Source organism: Pagrus major, chromosome 11 (assembly GCF_040436345.1).
Source record: "Pagrus major chromosome 11, Pma_NU_1.0".
Lineage (NCBI taxonomy): Eukaryota > Metazoa > Chordata > Actinopteri > Spariformes > Sparidae > Pagrus > Pagrus major.
In genome coordinates, this window is record NC_133225.1 from 17,591,266 (window position 1) to 17,613,730 (window position 22,465).

The 22,465-nt window shown below is 39.5% G+C and overlaps 1 protein-coding gene across 1 annotated transcript; it reads left to right on the forward strand.

Moving 5' to 3' along the window:
* The first annotated feature begins 1,085 nt into the window (after nucleotides 1-1,085).
* Nucleotides 1,086-21,307, forward strand: LOC141004526 (guanine nucleotide-binding protein subunit beta-4). Its single transcript, XM_073476061.1, has 10 exons — nucleotides 1,086-1,309; nucleotides 10,212-10,407; nucleotides 10,849-10,887; nucleotides 12,090-12,196; nucleotides 14,563-14,626; nucleotides 16,799-16,961; nucleotides 17,511-17,577; nucleotides 18,090-18,291; nucleotides 18,584-18,800; nucleotides 19,254-21,307. Exons 2-10 carry the CDS (start codon nucleotides 10,351-10,353, stop codon nucleotides 19,358-19,360), a joined length of 1,023 nt encoding a protein of 340 aa, XP_073332162.1. The 5' UTR covers nucleotides 1,086-1,309; nucleotides 10,212-10,350; the 3' UTR covers nucleotides 19,361-21,307.
* Nucleotides 21,308-22,465: the final 1,158 nt, after the last annotated feature.

Here is a 22,465-nt window from a genome sequence, read left to right on the forward strand (position 1 = left end):
TTGTCTGACAAACCAAAGATATTAAGATTACTATATCACAAGACAAAGAAAAGTGAATTTTTGCTTACAAAATGACATTATTGCTAATTAACTATCAAATATGCAGATATGTAATTTCCCAAAGCATTTAAGGGCTGACACTGACAATAAATATATTTTCTTTATTGATTAATGTGTTGATTAATGGTTTGGCTAACAGCATTTCTTTATAGAATAGTGAAAATGCCCATCACAATTTCACAGAGCCAAAGGTGGTATATTTGCCCACAGTCCAAAGCAAAAAAAACATGAAAATCTTCAAATCTGAGAAGCTGGAATCAGAAAATGTCTGGCATTTTAGATAGATAAATTAATCAAACTTTTAAAGGACCGAGGACATTACTGTTCCTTTACTTAATTCTCATAATAGGCTCCTCAATTGACAGATATCTTTGAGTAACTGCAATATTTCCAGATTTTTATGATCATGCACATATACTGTCGTTTGACATACGTATTTTGTACTTACACTCTGTTTTCATGTGCAAAATAAACAGAGAAAGGAAATAAATAACTTTACAATAATGCTCACAGGACACAAGCTAAAGTCACACTCACTAATAGATTACATTCATAGAAAAAACTAACAACATCTACACTTTTCTCACCTCAAGCATCAACACTAATACTGTAGATGCACGACTCTCCTGGTTTATTTGGTGTATTTGTATGTGAGCAAATCAAGGAGTTTTTGAAGTTTTGGCTTTGCAAACCTGAGGTGAAGTCCATTTGAATCACTACTACTACAGCCACTACTACTACTACAGGCTCTGTAGGTCTGATATTTGTTTCCTGTATCCCATTCGGTTCCTTTTTGTTGAGGGGGCTGACAGACGGTACCATTTCGCTCGTAGGTTACACTACCCATTTCAAACATTTTACCAAGCTTAACGAAAATGTTATTACTGATGGTTTAGGAGTGTTGGCTTCGATATAAATAGATTTGGTAAGGTTTTGATATTTTATAACGTGTTTCATTTGTTTCATTACACAAAATATCAATATATGCCGTACCGAGCACCCCTCAGCGTAGGCTGTTGCCATGTTCCCACTTTCATGGGTGTGGTGATTAGCTTGCTTGGTGAAAATTTTTAGTCTAATCCGCTCGCCCCTGCGCTGGCTTCTACCCCTTTAAACCGATTAAATTGTCTTAAAATTAACACGTCTGCCTTCACGATTTCTCTCACAGCTGGGACCATGGTTGTCGTGTGAAAACGGATCGGTGTGACTCGGATTGGAAGCACGGACAGAGCCAAAAAGCCTGTTTCAGGTAAGGACGTGTTAGTCTCCTCTTGGTATTTTGGTGGCTTTTCGGCTATTTCCTGCTTTGCTCGCGGCGGTTGTATTTTGTTTTACATTGCGGGTGAGAAGCAAGGTTGCCCGTGAGAATGAAGTATTGCCTGTGCTGTGAGCAGCTCTGTAACTCTTAACATGACTGTTCCCAGGCTAATAATGCCTCAATGCTATTTTTTTCCCCTCTGAAGCCAAGCTGTTGGAAATTCACTGATATCCAAACGCGGCCTTTTTACAGGCTGTCAAATGATTCCCAGGCGGAACTCGAGGGGCAAAACCATTCAACAGAAGGCACATATTCATCTGTTCCCATTTCATACATCAGTTTTCTCATTTGCGGTTGCACGACTCCCTGCGTAGCCCTTTTTTTTCCTCCTCTATTAAATATACATGGCAGTCCGCCTTCATCCGAGCGGCAACTGGTAGCGTGACGACTCAGGCAGTTTGTTGCTTGTGTCAGAAATGAATCTGGACTCAGATCAGCTGATAAAGATGGTTAATACATGTTAAATTCTCCATATGATGGAGTTGAAGGTTTCATGTATCGGCTGACCTGACGTATACACGGTCAGTGTATAAGTCAGGACAGTGGGAAACTGTTGATGTACAATATACTGTACAGTTTTTACAGTTTGTCAAGGTTGATCGTGTGTATTATCAATTTGCAGCTTTCTCAGGCCTGATTAGCCTGTTGCTCATATAACTGCACATTTAATAACATTTATACGTTGAGTATGGTGATAAATAAGAAACATAACTATATATATATATGTATATGTATAAGAAGATATATATATATATATATATATATATATATATATATATATATATATATATATATATAAGAAGATATATATGTGAGAGAGCAGACAAACATACACTTTTCATTTAGAATAGTTACATCACTTAACTCTAATACAACCTTTTAAAACTAGGTAAAGCTGAATCAAATTGATGAGTTGAGTAATTAATTGGTTGATTGTCTAAGTCAATTATCAAGGGGAAATGCCAAAAACTCTCTGATTTCAGCCTCTCAATTATATTTTGATTTTTTTTTTTTTTTTTTTTTACTTTTCTCAGTCTTATGCAGACTCCGATCGATAGATTGATCGGCCGATAATGTCCTATAGAGAGCAGAAACCCTTAAGGTTTCCCTCATGGGACCTTATTCCAGAAGAACTTTGTATGGAAGTGAATGAAAAGGGACAAATGATCTTTCGATCCCACTTTGACTTGTGCCATGAATTACACATATGTTGTTTGTCAATTTAAAAGATAATTTTTCAAGTAAATAAAGTCGCAGTTTGTCAAAAAACTAATAAAACAAAGACTGTGAAAATGCGTAATAAGAAAGACTACGCAGCCAACAGCGACGTCGTCTCGTTGAACGGTCACCAGAACCCATAACTTAAACCTTGTAGAGCTGGTTTTGTATATTAGCAGCTCACAGAACTGACGAAATGCCCTCACACGTAACTGCAGTTGACAATATGGCCAGATTTACTGTGATTTTCATCTCTTTTTTTAGTACCTTTTCTGTGCCGTGTTGGTGACGTGTCTTGAGAAAAACTATGTATGTCACTGAGCGGTTTAACACAAAACTAGATGGTATTTACTTATTTATGACAAACTGAGACTTTCCTGACTTGAGAATTATCTTTCCCATTATCAACCCCTGAGGTCCACTGGAAGGAGCATGACTTCGGCTCTCTTTTGCTTTTCTTTTGTTTTTTGGAGCTGGACTGATACGCAATTTTATACACAACTTTTTTGCAGTGATCCCTCAAACTCTTGTGACAAAAATATGTAACGGAGGCAGGGTATTTTACAGTTTAACAATAAATGTTTTGGTCTGAAATGACATCAGTGAACTTACCTCGAAATCTAATAATATTAAATCACCCAAAGCATCATTTTTCTGCCCTGTGTTCTAAAAGTTTCCGTATCAGCAGTACGATATATCTTTGATAAGCCAATATCGGCTGATAGTGCCGGCCAACTGATATACCGGTTGAGCTCACACTATTACACAGAAATGATGTTTGGAGTATAATATTTGTTGAATTCCCAGTGAAGTTTACTGTTTCAGTGCTGCAATTTAATTTAGGACAATAAAGTTTATTATTAAATTGTAAAATATCCTGCCTTTTATTACCTTTGTAACCTTTTTTACAAGTGTTGGAGAAACACATTTAAGGGATCATTACAAAACAATGTGTGTTTATGTTTGTATATACTCTGTGTATAAAAGAATAAGCCAAGAATTTTTTACTCCCTTATATATCAGTTTCAGCTTTGGCCCTAATAATCCAGTATCAGTCTGGCTCCATTCTTATGTGATTTATAAATTGAATATATGTGCATTTTTTGGGTTTTTGTTTTTTTTGCATTGTTGCTTAGACAGAACAAGCAATTTAATGATGTCATCTTAGGTTCTATAAAATTGTAACAGGCTTGTTCAATTATTTTCTGTCGCTCATCATCAACAGATGAATTCATAATGAAAACAGTTGTTAGTTGTATCCCTGCAGCCAGGAAAGGTCAACATTGGAACCATTTTACAGTAATGTGGAAAATAAAAGACAATAGATTATACAGTAATCTTACAATAATACTGATGTGTGTAGAGCTCATAGGGCTGGGCTGATAAAATATTCAGCATATCAATATTAGGTTGATCAACATTAATCTTACATTTTTATATTTTTTATATATATATATATATCTATATATATCTATATATATCTATATATCTATATATATATATATATCTATATATATATATATATATATATATATATATATATATATATATATATATATATATATATATAAACACATTTTAAGTGAAAATAATAAAGAGTTACATAAATTATATAAATACATTATTATAATACTGATTTTCGACTATACCTCCCAAGTGTACTGTATCTTGGGCTTTAACAAACTTTCACTACACCTCAGAGAAGCTAGCTATGGTAACAGCAACAAAACACTTGTATTTATAAATGGACCCATTGACAGGAAATCTTGTACCCTCATGTAAAAGGATCATGGTTCACTTCATGGTTTATGAATATGCCTATGAAACAGTCTTGTCCAAACATGACGCATCCAGTTGGATTCTTGTAGTTTTGATCAGGAATCATGTGTGACTGTATTATGTGTAATTCTGTAACTGCCTGGTGTAGGTGGAGTTGAAACCTACAATCAAAGTAGGTCATACACTCATCACACATTCATTCACTGTGTTCCCGTCAGCTCTGTGTAACAACAAGCAAAATCTAACTTGCTCTAATTTTACTGGGGACCAACCAAAACACCTCCATGGTGGTCCTGAGTGACTAATAGTGCGTTCTGTGATTTATTTTCCCTTTCAGATTTTCGGATTAAATTAAATTAAATTTAGGCCTTTATTAAATCCTGCTTGGGGAAATTATTGCACTGTGTTGTTAGTGTTTTCATTACACACATAGGCCTGAAATGCACACACAACCTATAGACATGCATTAGTAAAGAGATGTCAGAGTGACTGGGCTGCCACTTAGTCGGCCCTCCATGCAGTTAGGGATGTGGCGCCATGCTCAAGGGCACTTCAGCACCTCTCCTACTACCAAACTGTAGTTACTGCTGCAGGAGTCGAACCCATGCTACCTTGATTTAAAAACCAGGAATTCTAACATCTCAAAGATAAGTTTACCCAAAAATAAAAATGTGTTCATTATGTACTCACCCCCATGCGGATGGAGTCAGGTGAAGATCACAGCAAAACAATCTTGCATCATTCTCCTAAACAACTGAAGTATAATGTTTTTAAAATGTTAAGAACTACACAAAAAAAAGCTCAAACATGCATTGAGCGTGTAAATAACGTATTTTCAAATTATTTAGGAGACTGTTGCTTCGCTGTTTTGCTATGAAGCTCCAGAAATGTTTTGTGGACTACACAACTTCACCTGACCTTCCATTGACAGAGAGGGAATTCATTTTCATTTTTGGGAGAATTTATCCTTAAACAATAATCCTAATGAGATAATATGAACATGTATAAGATGACTAGAAGGAAGACGTGGTTTTTCACCTTACTTAAACCTCACCAGCTATTTCCTCCATTCTCTGGATGGAGGTACCCTGCTGCTCTTTTTCAGTGGGGCCCATTTAGTACACTCAAGGCTCCTGAAATTGGCTCTCAGAAATTGTCAGGGCAACATCAGCCAGAGGTGTATGTTTTTATTTATTTATTTATTTTTCAGGAAAAAGAAAAGAGCTTAGTATTGGTTGGACTAAAGCCTTTTAAAATGTACATTTACTGAAAGTTAAACACAGCATAACATTTGACATGAGTTTTGGCCTAGACAAAATGTGGTATAAAGGAGCATAATATCAATATATGTGCAGAAAGTCTTATACTTTTGCATTGGAAATTAGAATACATCTGTCCAACTTTCACAGTGTGATTAAGACAATGAAGTATCTCTTCAATATAGATGTTTTTTCTGTAAACACTGGTGCTCAGATGTTCAGATCTGGCTCTTCATAATGTTAATTCCTTTACTTCCTGACCATCTCATGTTGTTGGGCCCCTGTGGCTTTGGGTACAGCTGCACTGCCTGCACCTCCCGCCGATCTGTTCACCAGTATTTGTTCATGAATGAGGCAGGTGTGACTGACTTCCTACTTTACGTGACCCACAAGGAGCAGAATGTCTCATTGGCATATTTAAGTTGAATACAAAATATGCGAATGAGCGTTATGACACCATCATGTCTCAATCTGTTGTAAACCATCTCCAGGTTTCACTTTGACTCGCTTCTGGGCCTGACTCTTCCAGCAGTTACTGTCCTGTGGTTGTATATGAACTATCACTGAGTTAGCAGGGTCGTACACTGAAGGGACACTGTCTCCTGTAACAAATATATTGTGACCAAGCTTCATTATTGTAAACCAGAGACCATAGTGACTGACAATGACCTCACCATGGAGGAGTTAGGGAGATCTCTCTGTGCAGCTCTCCTCCTCCTTGTCTGTGAGTGAGATAAAAATGAAAGTGAAAGTTTGCATGCCAGCTTCTCATAGACCAAATCATTAACCTGGATTAATGGATCAATTATAAGCAGCAGCCAACAACATGTTGACAGCTGAACCAGATGTATAAACAATCATATGAAAAATCCCTTCACTTGTTTTTTTCAGAAAAAAACAAAAATATTCATTTTACTTTCAAGTAAAGGTTAAGATAGCCAGCGAATTAAAAAATTTAAGAAACTGGAAGCCATGATGTTTTGGGGGGCATTTTGCTCAAAAAAGTATGTTTATAATTGACAAATAATTTACTGTCACCTGACTAATGGATTAATCGGCTAGTAATTTGAGCTCTATTTCCACTGAATACCTATGTATGATTATTTCCATTATGGACATATAAAACAATATTTTCTGTTGTGTCAAATTTTCATTTCTCAGTTCTGTTTATTTATCCTAAATTGTGCATCACTTTTGTAAACTGTTTTTTGAGTGCTTTAGTCATTACTGATTACATTTCAGGTTTAATGATGATGCATAAGATTCCATTAATTGTTATTGTTTTCTTTTTTTAGATATACTATAGGTACTATAGATAAGCAGAGCCATGTTTAATTGTCATGTAAATGCTCCTCTGGCATTGTTGGCAATCATGAAGTGAAATAGTTTCTCTCCTTATTAACTCATTGGAGATGTATTCATGTCCGTTTCGGTCTTAAGGTGGCAAATGTACACACATTCTCTCCTCAAGTAGAAGTACTGACTCAACTTCTTTACTCAAGTAACAGTACAGGCTCTGAAATATACTCAGTACTTAGGAAAACGTATCCCTCTGAAGGACATTTCTACCGGCCAATTCTGTGCAAAGCTAACTGAAGCTCACGTCATATTAATATAATTCAAAGAGTATGAATCTTAAATGTAGAATCAGTCTGATTTGTCTGAGTGGTTTGTAAACTCACCAGAAAGATAGTTGATTCTTGAGTCTCGTTGCCACTGCCAGGATGTCAAATACTGACATTTTGGGTTGGTAAACCATTCCGAGCACTGCAAAATATTGAGACTGTAAGAAAATACAGGCAGAGGAAGATACAGGAAAATACGAGACACTAACACAACAAAGTAACAAAGTATTTGTACTTGTCTAACTAGTAGTGACTCAGATTTATAGAAAGGTGGGATGTGTGTGCACAGCCTCATGAGTGTGATGCAAATACTCAAGTACGTGTAGTAGCGATATGCCTATTTCTGCCTTTGTGCGTCTTTGTCTCGAACCTATCCAGTTTTATGCAGATGGCAGCTATTTGGTCCTACTTGAGACCAAGTGGTCTCCTGCTGGCTGCTGGGAGCTTCAGCATGAACCACGTTGGATGGGTGTTTGGTTGGTTGGTGTCAGAAGGGCAATGGCAGTAATGGCCTCCCATAGCCAGTCTCAGAGACCCAACTGTGTTGGTGCCAAGCAGCACTATCTACTGTAGCTGGCAGCCACATACCAAACAATAGGCAGCTCTAACACAGCTCTCCCTTTGTCGCCCCTGATATTGTGCCATCCTCTGGGCCTGCGTTGGCCCGGCTGGCTGCATGCCTCCAGTCACACAAGTGGAGAAAAGGCACACGAGTGCTCAGTGAGGTTTACGACTTTAAATTGTTAAAGGTAAACTTTGTAGGGACTGCAGTACACTATCTGTGTGACAGCTTCTTTTGGTTGCGGTTGATATGTGGTAACTTACTACAGTGTTAATGAGTGGCCTGTTTTTGGTTTCTAAATGACTAATATTAAGCATCCACGCGTGAACAAGAGTTCATTTTGCAAATCACTGCCATGACGTGCCTAAAATCAGAGCCAACTGTAGAGAAAGTACCTCGACACGTCACCTTCCTCAGCGTCATCCTCCATCATACCTGCATTATTTTCCAACTCACCTCTCTTTGCACGCTCAGTTGCCTTATGCGTCACAAGCCTCAGGCTGAAAACATCGATTGAAAATATTTATCAAGGTGTAGAATGTCAGATTGGGTGTTTTGGTAGTCTACAACGCTCTGTGTGACGTGGCATATTTCAGAGGCATAAGCAGAATGGATCCATGGCAGTCAGAGCAGTACCACATCACAGACGAGCTGACGCTGAGAGCCTCTCTTCAGTGGGATTGCGTCAGCTGAAGGAGAGAGTGACGTCACTCCTGGGCAGCTGAAAGCATTGCAACGCTCACTGTCCCTGATGCCTCGTTACTGTCAAAGGCCTCTTTGGCTGAGACAAGGGTCCACGATGAGCAGTCCAAGGCATCCTCTCCTGTGTTAGCAGAGCGGATGTACAATGGCCAAAACTTAATGAACCCAGAGTGTAAACGAATAGCTTTTCTCACACTTGCAGTATATTGTAAGGAGATCTTAGCAGCATGGACATCAAATTGTCTTAGTTACGTATATGCCATTTGTGTAATGATGTGGTTTTATTTTGTGGCCCCACTGGTTTTAAAGCTTCTGCAAAGCTAAAGCACCAACAACCTTTCCTGTGGAGAGGAAGGGCTGGACTCAGTCTAATTGTTGAATTATAGAAAATGGAACTGAAAATTTAATCTCGGAGGGTTTGACTTCTGGACAGCAGACTGTAAAACAGCCCGGAAAATGGGGGGCGGGGTTGTTGTGAGCCGTGGTCCAAACATTTCTGAGGAGTGTTTAAGTGCTTTGTGACCCACATTCACGCTCCCCAAGGTAAAGGAAGTGGCAACTCACACACGCACACACACACGCACATGCACGCACACAAATGCATGTACAAACAGATGCTCAGTCTGACACACTTAATACAGACACACATTTAAATAAATAATCACATAATGTATACACACAGATAAATGTATGCACAAATGTTCTCATTTGGACATTGTCTGATAAACCATCCAGATCTGCCCACGCTACACAATTTTCACACACACACACACGTTTGGGGCTCTTTGGGGCGGGCCAAACAAACAGCGCAATGCAACAACACAAAAGACTGATTGAGTCAGGAAAGGTCAGAGCCTGGCTCAGATGGCCTTTTGAACCAGACTGGGGGTGTTTGAAGAGCCAGGCCACCCTCTAGGCCTCCACCCAGCCCCACCCTTTGCAGCAGCCTCCTTTGGTCTGAACTAGGGATGCACGATATGGATTTTTTCAGCCAATACCGAGAACCAATAATAATTTCGCATTTTTGTATTTAAAAAATAAGTTCATAACCTGTAGTTTATGCAGCCCTGAGGGTAAAATGGCTAAGCTGTAGCAGACAAAGATGGATGATTTCTTATTCATAGCTCTAATAAGATTTATTGTGTTCAACTTATAGACTTTTTTTCCTCCTCTGAACACTTGCGGAACACGTATTGCAAGTTACAATTATGTTGTCTTCGTCTGAACCTGAAAAACAAAGCCCACTCCAGTGACAACATCTGTGGCTCTTGTCTTCATTGCGTGGCTCTACACAGGTGCAGCAGCTCTATGTCATGAACGCGACAGCAGCGTTGTTGTTGTTGTTGTTGTTGTTGTTCTTCTTCTTCTTCTTCTTCTTCTCCGTTTTAATTGGCGGCTTGCAAACCAAAGGTACATACCGCCACATACTGTGTGTAAATGCTGCACTTGTTAAGTCAACTTTGGCTTTGTATTATCGGTTCTATTCATCGGCTATAATTTCATTATCTGCCAATAACCAATAATGTAAATTTTCCATTATCATAACTGATAATTCATCGGCCCGATGTATATTGTGCATCCCTAGTCTGAACCCATACAGGATGCCCATGTTTGTCTGATGGAAGTTCCCATCCTTGCTCTCCGTCTGCCTGTTACACTCATAGTATTTCTGTCTCTCTGTCTTGCAGGTGTCAGCTGGTGAAGTGTGTGTGAGTGTGTGGGTGTGTGAGAGCGTGTGTGTGTGTGTGTGTGCGTGCAGGCACGTGTGTTTTCCCAGCCCTGGTCAGTATTTGAAGCAGAGTGTGGCCTGAACGAATCAGAGGGACAATGAGCGAGCTGGAACAGTTGCGGCAGGAAGCCGAGCAACTACGCAATCAGATCCGGGTACGGCAACGTTTTGTGTGCACGTGTTTGTTTATGTTGACGTGTGTGAGTTGTGCTTGTGTTTGTACCTCACACGTGTGCCACTGTCTGTTTACTGCAAACTGTGACTCACACGGTTTCAGATGAGACAGTGACGCCAAACTTATCAATCAGCTGCTTCCATTCTCGTGCAGAAATTGGAAATTGATCTGTAAATGTCACTTACTGCTGTGTGACGACTCTGTGACCACTGAGATATTAAGTGTCTGTGATTGGCAATAACTTCTGGCACATGTTCTAACACTTATTTAGAAGCAATTTATGTATTTTTCATGATTTGTTCTTACATTAATCGTGTTTGTTTATGCAGAAATCACTTGTTACATTTAGTGATGCAGCAGCTGAAAAAGATGAAAACTGTTGTTGGTCAACATTATTATCGCGGTTTTTGTTGTGTTGCAGGATGCCAGAAAAGCCTGCAGTGACTCCACTCTGTCACAGGTAAGACTTCCTCTCCACATATAGAATACAGTGTGAACAATTAGTGTTTTATTTTCCTGTCTTTATAACACATTGAGGTTGGAGATTTTCACAAGGCAAAGCATTTTGGTGAGCTTACTAAATATACCAATTAATTAGTAATATAGTCTGTTCTCAATTCTAACACCTTTTTTGTTTGTTTTTCTAAAAAAAAAAGTAACTGTTTTTGACAATTTCTTTTCGGTTTCCATTATGGGTTACTGTTGTTTGTGCATAGGTATACACGGATCCGGTGGAGCAATTTCGACTGACCTGTAACATCAGTTGACATTTTGTTGCCAGGTGCATTATGAAATAATCTTGAATATGAATATAAATATATATAAAAACAAAAAAATACATATTCAATTTTTTTTCTATTATTTTTTTATTAATGTAACTGGTCTGTAATAATTAAATGCAGTTTTTGATTAATTATGCGAGCTGGTACAGTAAAACATTACTATATTACACATTATTTCACTCATCACTTGAAAAGTATCATAGTAGCGAGTATTTTTCTCTATTTCTCGATTGTATATTGTGGCTGTCGCTTTAACCAATGTCTAATATACAACATCTAGTTAGACAGTGACCCCTATATGGATGTATAGGGGTCACTGTCTAACATCTTTAATCCAACTACCCGTGCTGCTGTTACTGTCAGCAGGCAGCAGCAGACCCTGAATTGCCACCGCAGTAATGATGCCGACCCTAGATGGCGTAACACACAAATCACTCGCCGAATTTGTCTATGCAATTATGCGTGTTGTTTTATGGTTTTTGTGGTTATGTTTATAAGAACCCCAAGGAAACTAGCAATCACTTTGTGGAAGCTAATGGGAATTCAATTAAGATTAAAGAACACCTGCAAAAGATACAGATAACAACAATCTACTAAATGCCTTCAGTGTAGGTCAGCTAATCAAAGTGTCATAACTTGATGGTGGAAATTTTGCTTGGCCAGCCCTCAGCCTGTCAATTTACACACACAAATATTCAACAGAACCAATATAAGCCCCACTATTATTCAGCATCGTCCATTGTTGAGTGATGCTGGGCTGTTTTTGCCGTCTCAGCTAGAGTCCACTGACCAGTGGTGTGTGTGTGTGTGTGTGTATGTGTATGTGTGTGGGCGAGCGCCTCAAGTGTCACTGCTAACACTTCTTCCTGTGTTTTGGCAGATCACAGCTGGTCTGGACTCAGTGGGCCGGATACAGATGCGGACGCGGCGCACTCTCAGGGGCCACCTGGCCAAGATCTATGCAATGCACTGGGGCAGCGACTCCAGGTAGTGTATATGTGCTACAGGCAACATAATTATGCAATTATTAGTTAAGAGCTGGAGAGGGAATTAACCTTTTTATTCAAATATGTTTGTTTTTTGTCTTTGTCTGATTTGTCTTGCGTTTTATTTTTTAGGGGCATTTCTGTTACTTGGCAGACAGAGAATCTGTTCTTTAAGATACCATTTAACAGTTTTGTCAGACTTTACAGAAAAGAGTGCTGCAGTTTTACACTCTAAGTTCATTGTCAACTTATTTTAAAGATTTCTAAGCGTTATAGTTTTGCAGTAGTGGTTGGTGCAGGTTTGGTGTTTTCTTCTATTGCTGCTTTAAGTTGTTTACTTGGTTATTTCAATTTAAAAGAGACATTTTTTTAATCACTGGTCACACTGGAGCAAAACTATTCGTTCTCTGTAATTAACATGAATTATCTATGGTGGCCCGCAGGGGGCAAAAGTGACAAAAAAAATGCAACAGCTTGAAAAGCATCAAGTTTAGCCCATTATCTTTTCTCATTTTATCAGAATGGTTTGAACTTTGAAGGTCATTTTTCCCCGGAGTTGCTGCTGTTAAACTTCTAGACTGTCAGCGACTGTGACCATGGTGACTTTTGCATCTACAAGACTAAACTTATAACTGTCAAGATCTACAGTATGCCAGGGATGGGCAATAAAGTGCCTCCAAGGGCTAACAGTCTGCAGGTGTCTATTTCAACCAAACATGGACACATGTTCAGCCACAGTGCAGGAATTTCCCAATAAAATCACCACTCTGCAATTGGCTTAGTCTCTGTCTTGGAAACTTGATGTTAACTCTTAAATTCTCATATTAATAGCAATACCTAAATAATACCACCAGTGTGACTGTCAATATGTAGGCTATGCATTGTAGCATATATTATATAATATAAACTGGTACAGTCAACTAAAAGAGTAGTTATCAGCGGCTTGAGTCACTGCTATGAAACAAATCTTTCTGTGTTTAATATGTCTGTGTCACTGTTTATCTTTTTCTCTGTCCATCTGTCTCCCAATGCAATGCACTGGGGCAGTGACGGCAGTCCCAGGTGTGGGGCTATACTACTACCAGTACCACTACTATTATTTTTACTACTTCTACTACTATTCTACTAATATGACTAATACCACCATAGTAGACTGTCACTGCTGCCACCTCCACTACTACTGTACATTTAAGTGCTAGTGCTGTTTTACACCCTCACTATGAGCACAGTAATGCTATTCACTGAGCACAGAGACAGACAGCTTATTTGATATTTCCTTAAAGATGCAGTTTGTAAGATCTAAACCTTTTGATAGTTTCTGAAATAATTAAAATTTTCAGTGAGGAACGTTCCTCTGTGTCCAGATTGGACTAAAACTGTGGATGCACGCATTGATTTGTCCCTAAATTAAAACTTCCAAACTGCTTTTTTAACTGTTTGCTGTGAACATGAGCACCAAGAAATTATCAGTCAAGAATAGTATGTATGTATGCATGCATTTCACTGATCTTTATCCATAGGAAATGAACTGGGAAAAGATGTAGCCAAGTAGTAGTTCTGTATGTCTAGTAGAATTTTGTATATTTTATAAAACATGGATTACTCACTTCTGTTCTGTTTGAGCAAATGAGTCTCTTTTTTGTTTTTATTACTAAAACCTGTGTTCAAAATCGAAATACTGGAATTACCTCCAGCTGATGATGCTTAGGCTGTTCAGTGGTGATTTGTGTGTGTGTGTGCGCGTGTGCGTCTAGCACCCTCTGACCGACCGACCCTGCAGGAGGCCAGTGTTTATTTTGTATACAGCCACTGACATTTCAGTGTGATGACTCTCCTCTTGATTGTAGCATAGCACCGTCAAACTACTTCCTGTCCCCGGAGAGATGGAAACCCCCGGTCAGGATGGGAGGGGAGGGATTCCAGCTGTTTGTAGATCTGCACCACCTATAACTCTCAGTCTTTACTGACTGTTTCTACTTCATCTTCCTCCCAGTCTCCATCTTTTTGCTGTCCCGTCTTGCTGCCCCACCCCGGCTTCTTTCTAGTTCTTTCCCAACCCCTCAGGCTTCTACCTCCCACCTGACAGTAGGGACTTTTACATAACTGGCATAATGAATATTAGATGGGGTGGGACATTAAAAGTGGCTTCCCTGGATGAGGAGACTTTCACGAAGAGGGAGGGAAATGGGGATGTTGAGAGAGGAGTAGGGAGCTCACACTGAATGCTGTTTGACAGAAAACCTTATCTTAGCACAGTAGACTGCAAGGCGGCTGGCTCTCATTGCTTTTAATGATGCATGTACCTTAGATTATGTGGGTTTCTTTTGTGAGCTTAGTCTCATGCTGGTGTTTTTAACTTGTTTCTAGGTTACTTGTTAGTGCCTCGCAAGATGGAAAGCTAATCATCTGGGACAGCTACACAACAAATAAGGTGAGATTATTGATAATCAATGATGGAATGTAGTGCATAATATGTAAAATAACAGTTGTATTAAAATCCACTCAAGTTATATGACAAGTTATAGTTTATCTCCTTTGACACTTGGATTAGAGAGATTGTTTGACAGATGAACCTTTTAAGCCCTATCCGCACAGGACAAGTATTGCCTGAGGTCCTCTAGTAATTTGTATTAATTGCGGTGGATGTTTGTGATCTTAATCCCGTGTGGATCTGTCCGTAATTTGTAAAAGTAAAAATTCCACCATATATCACCCATCATATGTCGCCAAACACAGAGGTCATGTGATAATATTAGTGATTTGGGCTCATATTTCTTTTTAAACACCTGTTTGTCATCTGTTGTCAGACAACTTAACAAGTAAGAAATTTGAACGTGGCTCATAATGTTTAACTTGATGTTTTACAGTGATGACAAACGAGGTTACTGAGCAACACAAGGTTATCATGTTCAAGTACAGCCACAAAGCATATTTTACTTGATCCAAATGAGCTGCAAATGTGTTTCGGTTTGTAACCCTTGCTGAAAGCGAGCAAAACTACTCAAAAGTATTTTTATAATGTGGTTGCTGAAGAACAGATGCGTACTGAACATTGATGTTGAACAGAGCCGTGACATCATACTGTATCTTGAAGATAATGTCGGTAAATATGAGTAAAATACAGACTTTGCTTATCCTGTGTGAATGCGCCGCATGAAACACAAACGTGGGGAGGTAATTTCTAAATCACCTGAGGTCTCTGGGTAATACTAGTCCCGTGCGAAAAGGACTTCAAAGTATAGGCTATAATCTATGGATCCGCTAAACACTATTGTGTTGTAAATACTGTATGTTGGTGTTGTGCTCACATCACACGAGGCACCATTATGTAGTGCTTCATGCAACAGTAATAGGGGGTTTTGGGTTAAATTTGGCTATCAATAATAATTAATGATTATCAGGGATGGTGTGTGTGGGCCAGGTTATAGAAGATGGTTACCGTAGTTGCATGCAAAGGCCCTGAGTCTGTGTGAAGCATAATTCAACTAACGTCAAATTAACCGTGTAGCAAAGCAAACTATCAATAACCTGACCTGACATCACAATAACACCAAACAGTGAACAAACACACAGATTGAACAGATGTGCATTACATCAACCAGAGTTAAAAGTCCTGTGCTTAGCCTTGCTATGCTATGCTATCTAGGCCCAGTTCAACGTTACCAGTCTTTGAAGAAAAGGTGCTGGTGGTTCCTTGGCTGATGAGCCATGCAGGAGAAGGTTGGGATTCCAATGTTGAACAATGCTGTTCTGCTGGCTTGGTGTTCCTCAGATTGTGGAGTTAGCTGGCAAGCTTTATGTCGCAGCTGCTGGTGCTAACTGATCTGGAATACTAGCAGGACCTCATGTCGCTGCAGTGAGGAGAAGTTCTTTGGGCCTGCTGGGAATGTAGCTTGCAGCTCTCAGCAGCTGTTAGACCCAGAAGAATCCAGAAGAAGAGAACTTGAGGGCAGGCAGCCCCATGGGGAGAGAAGTGGAAAAGCACTTGGAGAAGAGTGAAGAGAAGAAGAGAGAAGAGAGCGAACAAAGGAAGGAGCTGGAGTTTTGACCATCTGGTCAGAGGGGGGTCTGTCACCCTGACTAATAGTAGCTCAAAGCTGAATTTGCACCTAGGTGTGAAGACTGGGGAATTCTGGGAAACTGAGTTCAGTTCAGAGCCCATTTTGAAATCCACAGTGAACGACTTCATCTGTTGGTCCCAACATTGGGAACTGCGACAAACCACTTTCCAAATGGCAGCTACTCTATGTGGTTGCCTGAAGGTTGTTTATTTATTAAAAAATGAATCTGTGTGGTGAAAGAGTGAAAATAACTCTGTATTCAGTAGCGCCCAAAGAGAATCACTCAGCCTCATTGCTAAGAAATTTTTCATATCATCCAAAAACAATGGAATTTTTCACTGAAAACAAAATCTGTTGCCATTAGCAACACAAGCGACAGTTCACCTCTTATTTTTCATTCATCAATAATACCATTTGAACTTCCACACCTATTCGGTATGGAGATGCTGCTCATACCGATGTACACATTGACCTTAACCTTAAAGCTCAACAACCCTTCCTTTTATCACATTTTATAAAGAAATGCTTCTCTTCGTCCTCAGATGCATGCCATCCCGCTGCGCTCTTCCTGGGTGATGACGTGCGCCTACGCCCCCTCTGGGAACTATGTGGCCTGTGGAGGCCTGGACAACATCTGCTCCATATACAGCCTGAAGACCCGCGAGGGCAACGTGCGCGTCACCAGAGAGCTGCCTGGACACACAGGTAGGCACAGGGCCAAACAAAGAAATAATTACATAACAACAATATTGCTTGTTATTTCTACACTGACTTTGATGTTGTAACGTTTTTTATCATATCCTGATCTGAGTGCAGCAATCAAGTCACCCTGTTTTGTCTCACCATCCTTTTCAGATATTACATTTTGTTGACTGGCTTATTTACAGTATGTTTTCTGCAAAACATCTACTTGAAGAGTTGATTTTAATGACCTAGATATGTGTGTTGGTTTTGTCAACAATGTAAGCACGAAATAGTGTTTTCTACCCCAGGGCTACAGTGCTGGATGAACATGCTTTAACTTTAACCAATACTATGTCCAAAATGCCAAATTTTCAGCTTGTTTATTTTCAAAGGACAGGATATGGATTAAAGGTGGGCTCAGCTACCTAGGCACAACCAAAATGAGTGGGATTGCGCATTTGTGTCTCCCTGACACACAGCAACATTGTGGAGAACTATTAGCGTAGCAGTAAAAAAATCAGGCAGGGCATAGCTCTAGTTATCTGATGCTGAACCTCTCTTTATCTTCAGGTTATTTGTCCTGCTGTCGTTTCCTGGATGACAACCAGATACTGACCAGCTCCGGAGACACCACCTGGTGAGAGACAACCCTGCTTGCAACTGCACAGTTTTAAGAATCAAGCTTGTTACATGACAAAAATATTGTCTTGATATAATTGTTTGCATATTATGTAGTAGACTGAAGATGCTTCTCCACATTATATAAAAAGTTTCTCTCCAATATCCATCCTCTGTCTCTCGTTATCTTGCTCTTACTTTTGAAAGCCCTTTATGTGTATTTGACAAAAGCACTTTGGTCTGTGCTCTTCATCTATAGCTCTAATAAGTTAGAGTAGATGCTCATGGCAGACTAGCCATTGTCCGTTAACAGGGTCAGATGAAAAGGTGAAAAAGATACATGCGGAAAAAAAACAACTTTATTAATGGCACTAAAGTTGTAATAATCCCCCTGGATAAGAAAACTCTTCTATTAATTCTGTAAAGTGACACACAACCTTCCTGTGCTGCATACTTTCCCACCTGTGCCTTGATACTAACTTGGGGGTCACTTTGGTTACTTATCCTTAACTGCTGCCTCCTTTCTTGCAGTGCATTGTGGGACATAGAGACAGGTCAGCAGGCCACCAGCTTCTCTGGCCACACAGGGGATGTGATGAGTTTGTCTCTAAGCCCAGACTACAAGACCTTCGTGTCAGGAGCTTGTGACGCCACCTCCAAGCTGTGGGACATCCGCGATGGCATGTGCAGGCAATCCTTCACCGGCCATGTGTCCGACATCAACGCTGTCACCGTGAGTTTACACAAACACACACAGACACTGCAGGAAGGAAGAGTGTAAAGTAGGGATGCACAATATGGATTTTTGTATTTTTAAAAAGATCATACCCTGTAGTTTTTACATAGTATCACATGTGTCATAGAGCACCTTTTTAAAAGCAGGTCACCATGTAAGTTTATTGTCCTGGATGGTCTGTGAGGTTCTGAGTAAAACAAGATGTCCTCTCAACCCTGTACTTGAAAAAACATGATGTGATAATTTAAAAACACTTTACTTACTTCTGCTTGTTTTTTTACTCCTGCAGTTTTTCCCCAACGGGAATGCCTTTGGCACAGGCTCAGATGACGCCACCTGCAGGTTGTTTGACCTGCGTGCTGACCAGGAGCTGATGGTGTACAGCCACGACAACATCATCTGCGGCATCACCTCCGTGGCTTTCTCCAAGAGTGGCCGACTGCTCCTGGCCGGCTACGATGACTTCAACTGCAACGTCTGGGACACTCTGAAAGGCGAGCGTGCAGGTAAGAGACTTATGAAGTCAAGTCATTTTCATTTTTTTGTGTGTTTGTTCTTTCTGTGTCAGTTGAGAAGACCGTCCTAAAAAAATGTTTTTATTTACTTTTCTATGTATTGCATTAAAGTAAATTGAATATTTTTGCGTTTTGGACAGTTTTTTAAAAATTTTTTTACGATTAACCAATTATCAAAATAGTTGCCAGTTATTTTTCTGTTGATTGACTCGATCAGTCAACTAATTGATTCAGCTATAATATCAAAACATAAATTACACCCTAGGATAGATATGAACGATCATCATAAGAAATTAGAAGTAAGCAGCAAGCTGAAATTTAACACAAAGGCCTACAGTATAGTAAATAAGAAAGTAAGACTTTTCAGTGATTTCTGACTAATTAAGGCTTTAATGTTTGGATTTTAGTCATCTTTGACTCTGGTTTAACTTATTTGACCTCCAGGTGTGCTAGCGGGCCACGACAACAGAGTGAGCTGCTTAGGGGTGACGGAAGACGGCATGGCTGTGGCCACTGGCTCCTGGGACAGTTTCCTCCGGATCTGGAACTAAACAAACCTTGTCCCTGCTGTACTCAATCACTGCCCACCAACTTCCACCTCCCTGAAACCCCACCTTACATATCCCAACTCATCTGCTGGGCTGGAACCTGCGGGGTGCACACTGTGTCAGCCAAAACCTTCTTTAAGTCATCCCCGGTTCTCCTCTCTGCTGGTGACCTGCCCACCTGTGAGAACGTACCCACTCTTTCTACCTTTTGACGTTTTTTCACCCAGCTATTACACAAAAATAAGAACCTTTCAGTGTAGTTGTCTAATCAAAAATTTAAACAGAGATGAGCTATGAAAAACTGAAGGAAAAAATAGAAGATTTCGCCCTTAAACCAATTCTCTAGAAGGCGATAAAGAGCGTCTGTCACCATGACTAACAACAAGCAAGATGAGCGTCAGTGTGTAATATGTAAATGTATATATAAAGACAGTATATATGTATAGCATTATGTGTGTATATATGCATCATATATGCATATATAATGTGTATGTATATATTTTTGTAGTTAATTTCCCACCCTTGCGTTGTTTTTGTTTTTTATGATTTTTGGGGTTTTTTATGTTTTATTTCAAATGTACATATTCACATTACTACACGACATAATGCCAGAAACACTTATTTTGTCTTGTGTGAGTACCAGATTGAACGTCAGACAATTTAGATACAGCAGTGCATCATAATTTTAGATCAAAATTCAAATTTTAATGTCTAAAATTTCTGGTACTTGCTGGTTTAGTCGAGCCAAAAGAGGAGCAAGTAAACAAGACAGTTTGCAGAATTACAATTTGACCCAACGAAACTCACATTCCCCATTTGTGTGTGTGTGTATTATGGTTACAGGCAGTGGGCATAACTCATACATCCTATATCTGCAAACGTTCAGGTGAATGATAGCTGTGATGGTATTTTTTCTTTTAAGAACACGACCCCTGGCATTCCTCACGCAGTGTTTTAAGTTTTTAGTCTGGATTCAGCTTCAGCTCCAAAGTGAACCAGTGAATTTTAGGCTACTTTCAAAAAAGCAACCTTATTTTACTTGAGGCTGTGCCTTTGCCTCTACCCGCATGGATTGTGGTTTCAAATCATCGGATGCTGAATATCTGAATGTCACATCCATTTCATGCAAATTAACAGCTGTGTGATACGATCAATGGCCTAATAATGGTCCTAAACAGAGGTTTGCCCCATCATATCCCTGTCTCCTGTGGCCTATAGAATCTACTCTTTTCCTTAAAGTCAAAACGAGCATCTCCAGTTGCTCGTAAAATGATGGAGAGAAGGGCATCACATCCCTGAGCAGAAGCCGTTCTCTACCTTGTGATGCCTGCATGGACAAATGGTAGAGCGGCCAGTCGTTATGTGAGGATATAAAAGGACCATAAAGGAGAGCAGTGACTCTGTCAGCGACCTCTGAGGACTAGACATGAAGAGAAAGAGAGAAATATGTCTGTCAGAGCTCGCCATGTCATTTTTATCCCTTTTTTTTTTTTTTTCGAAATGAAGGATCAATGAGTCCTTTTTGTCGTCGGCAAGGTGCAAACTGAGCGACTGCATGGAACTGAAATCATGTTAGCCACTCCAAAATCACACCGGTGCCACCACAAGCCTGTAAAAAAAAAAAAAAAAAAAAAAAAAGAGAGAGGAAAAAAAGATTTTTTTTTTTTAAGGGTTTAACACTTTCAACGATTTTTCTTTTCCTCACCAAAAAACATGTTATGAACTGTTAAATATTGCTAGTGAAGAAAGTACACTTGGTAGACAGAAATGTACACTTAGTAGAGAGCTAGAAACGCACTCACAAGCTATAGTACAAATGTAAACCATCGAGCACATGTGACTTATTTACCCATAGAAGAAGTGGTATCTCTGATTTTGAGTATTTTCTCATCACCCATCTTACATGATTTTGGTTCCTCTAAAGACTTAATAAAAAAAAAGAATTAATACACATTATGTATGTGAGTTGGACCTATCCATCAGCTGTCTCAGGTGCCTATCTCTGAATATAAACATTTGACCCGCACGGGCTGGATAAAGGAGGGTTTGTGCTCCTGTGAGATGTGGCACTTCTGTCTCTCCATTCTGCCTTACGATGCCATTCATGATAGACGGTAATGCTAGCATCGACTACAGTAATGTTTTCCTCTTTTTACACTCTGATCAATAAGAAAGATTGCTGATTATTTTTCTTTTCCTGATTAGAAGCACATTCTGATACTAGTGAACACTAAAAAGCATGCTTACAGAAAAACCCACCACATGCAGCTCCATACTGCTTCTTAAAGCGAGTGTTTTACACCACTTTTTATACAACTCTGCTTTCTTCTACTTCTACTACTACTACTACCGTACAGTTTGTAGTATTTATTTAGGTTCAGTCAGCTATCAATGAGACCCCTCTTTGGCATATCGTGATTCTAGTGACCTTTTTTTCTTCACGTTTTAGCTGCTTCTACCTGGCTTTGCATTAATGAGTCCATTTTGAGAGAATGTTAAAAATAACAGTTATAGTTTTTAGCCTGAGAATAACTTTGAGGTGTGTAGGATGTGATATGTATTGCATATCAGTGTTGAGGTGTGTATGGGAGGGGAGGGCTGGGATGGGAAGGAACGGGAAGGGAGGGTGGGTGGCTTGCTGATGTATGTGGATAACATATAGATCTAAGTGTTACTTCCTCATTTGTGCCAATGTTATCCACAGACCCTGAGCTGTGAACTGAAAACTACTCAATGTGACAAAAAAAAAACATGTTTGCTCACTTTACTCAAGTGCCAGCCTTCTCCATATCCATCAGTTAGTCATGTCAGTATCTGATTTTTATACCCAATCTGTTGTCTGATCAGACAGGTGGACTTGTATCTGATGATGGGCTTTTGTATCCCAAAGTGTTATCAAGTTGACGGCACTTATCAGGCTAAATTTTCTGTTTCAGACATTCATGTCCCCAGATAAAGATGACAAAATTTATTTTTAGAAAAAGTTTGATATTTTGGGAAAGGTTCGTTTCCTGGCGGTTAGCTGAGTACACTTCAGTATTTGCACATTAAATAAGATATATGTTAATTGGAAGCTCTACAGATGATGATGGGCCATCATTTTTACCG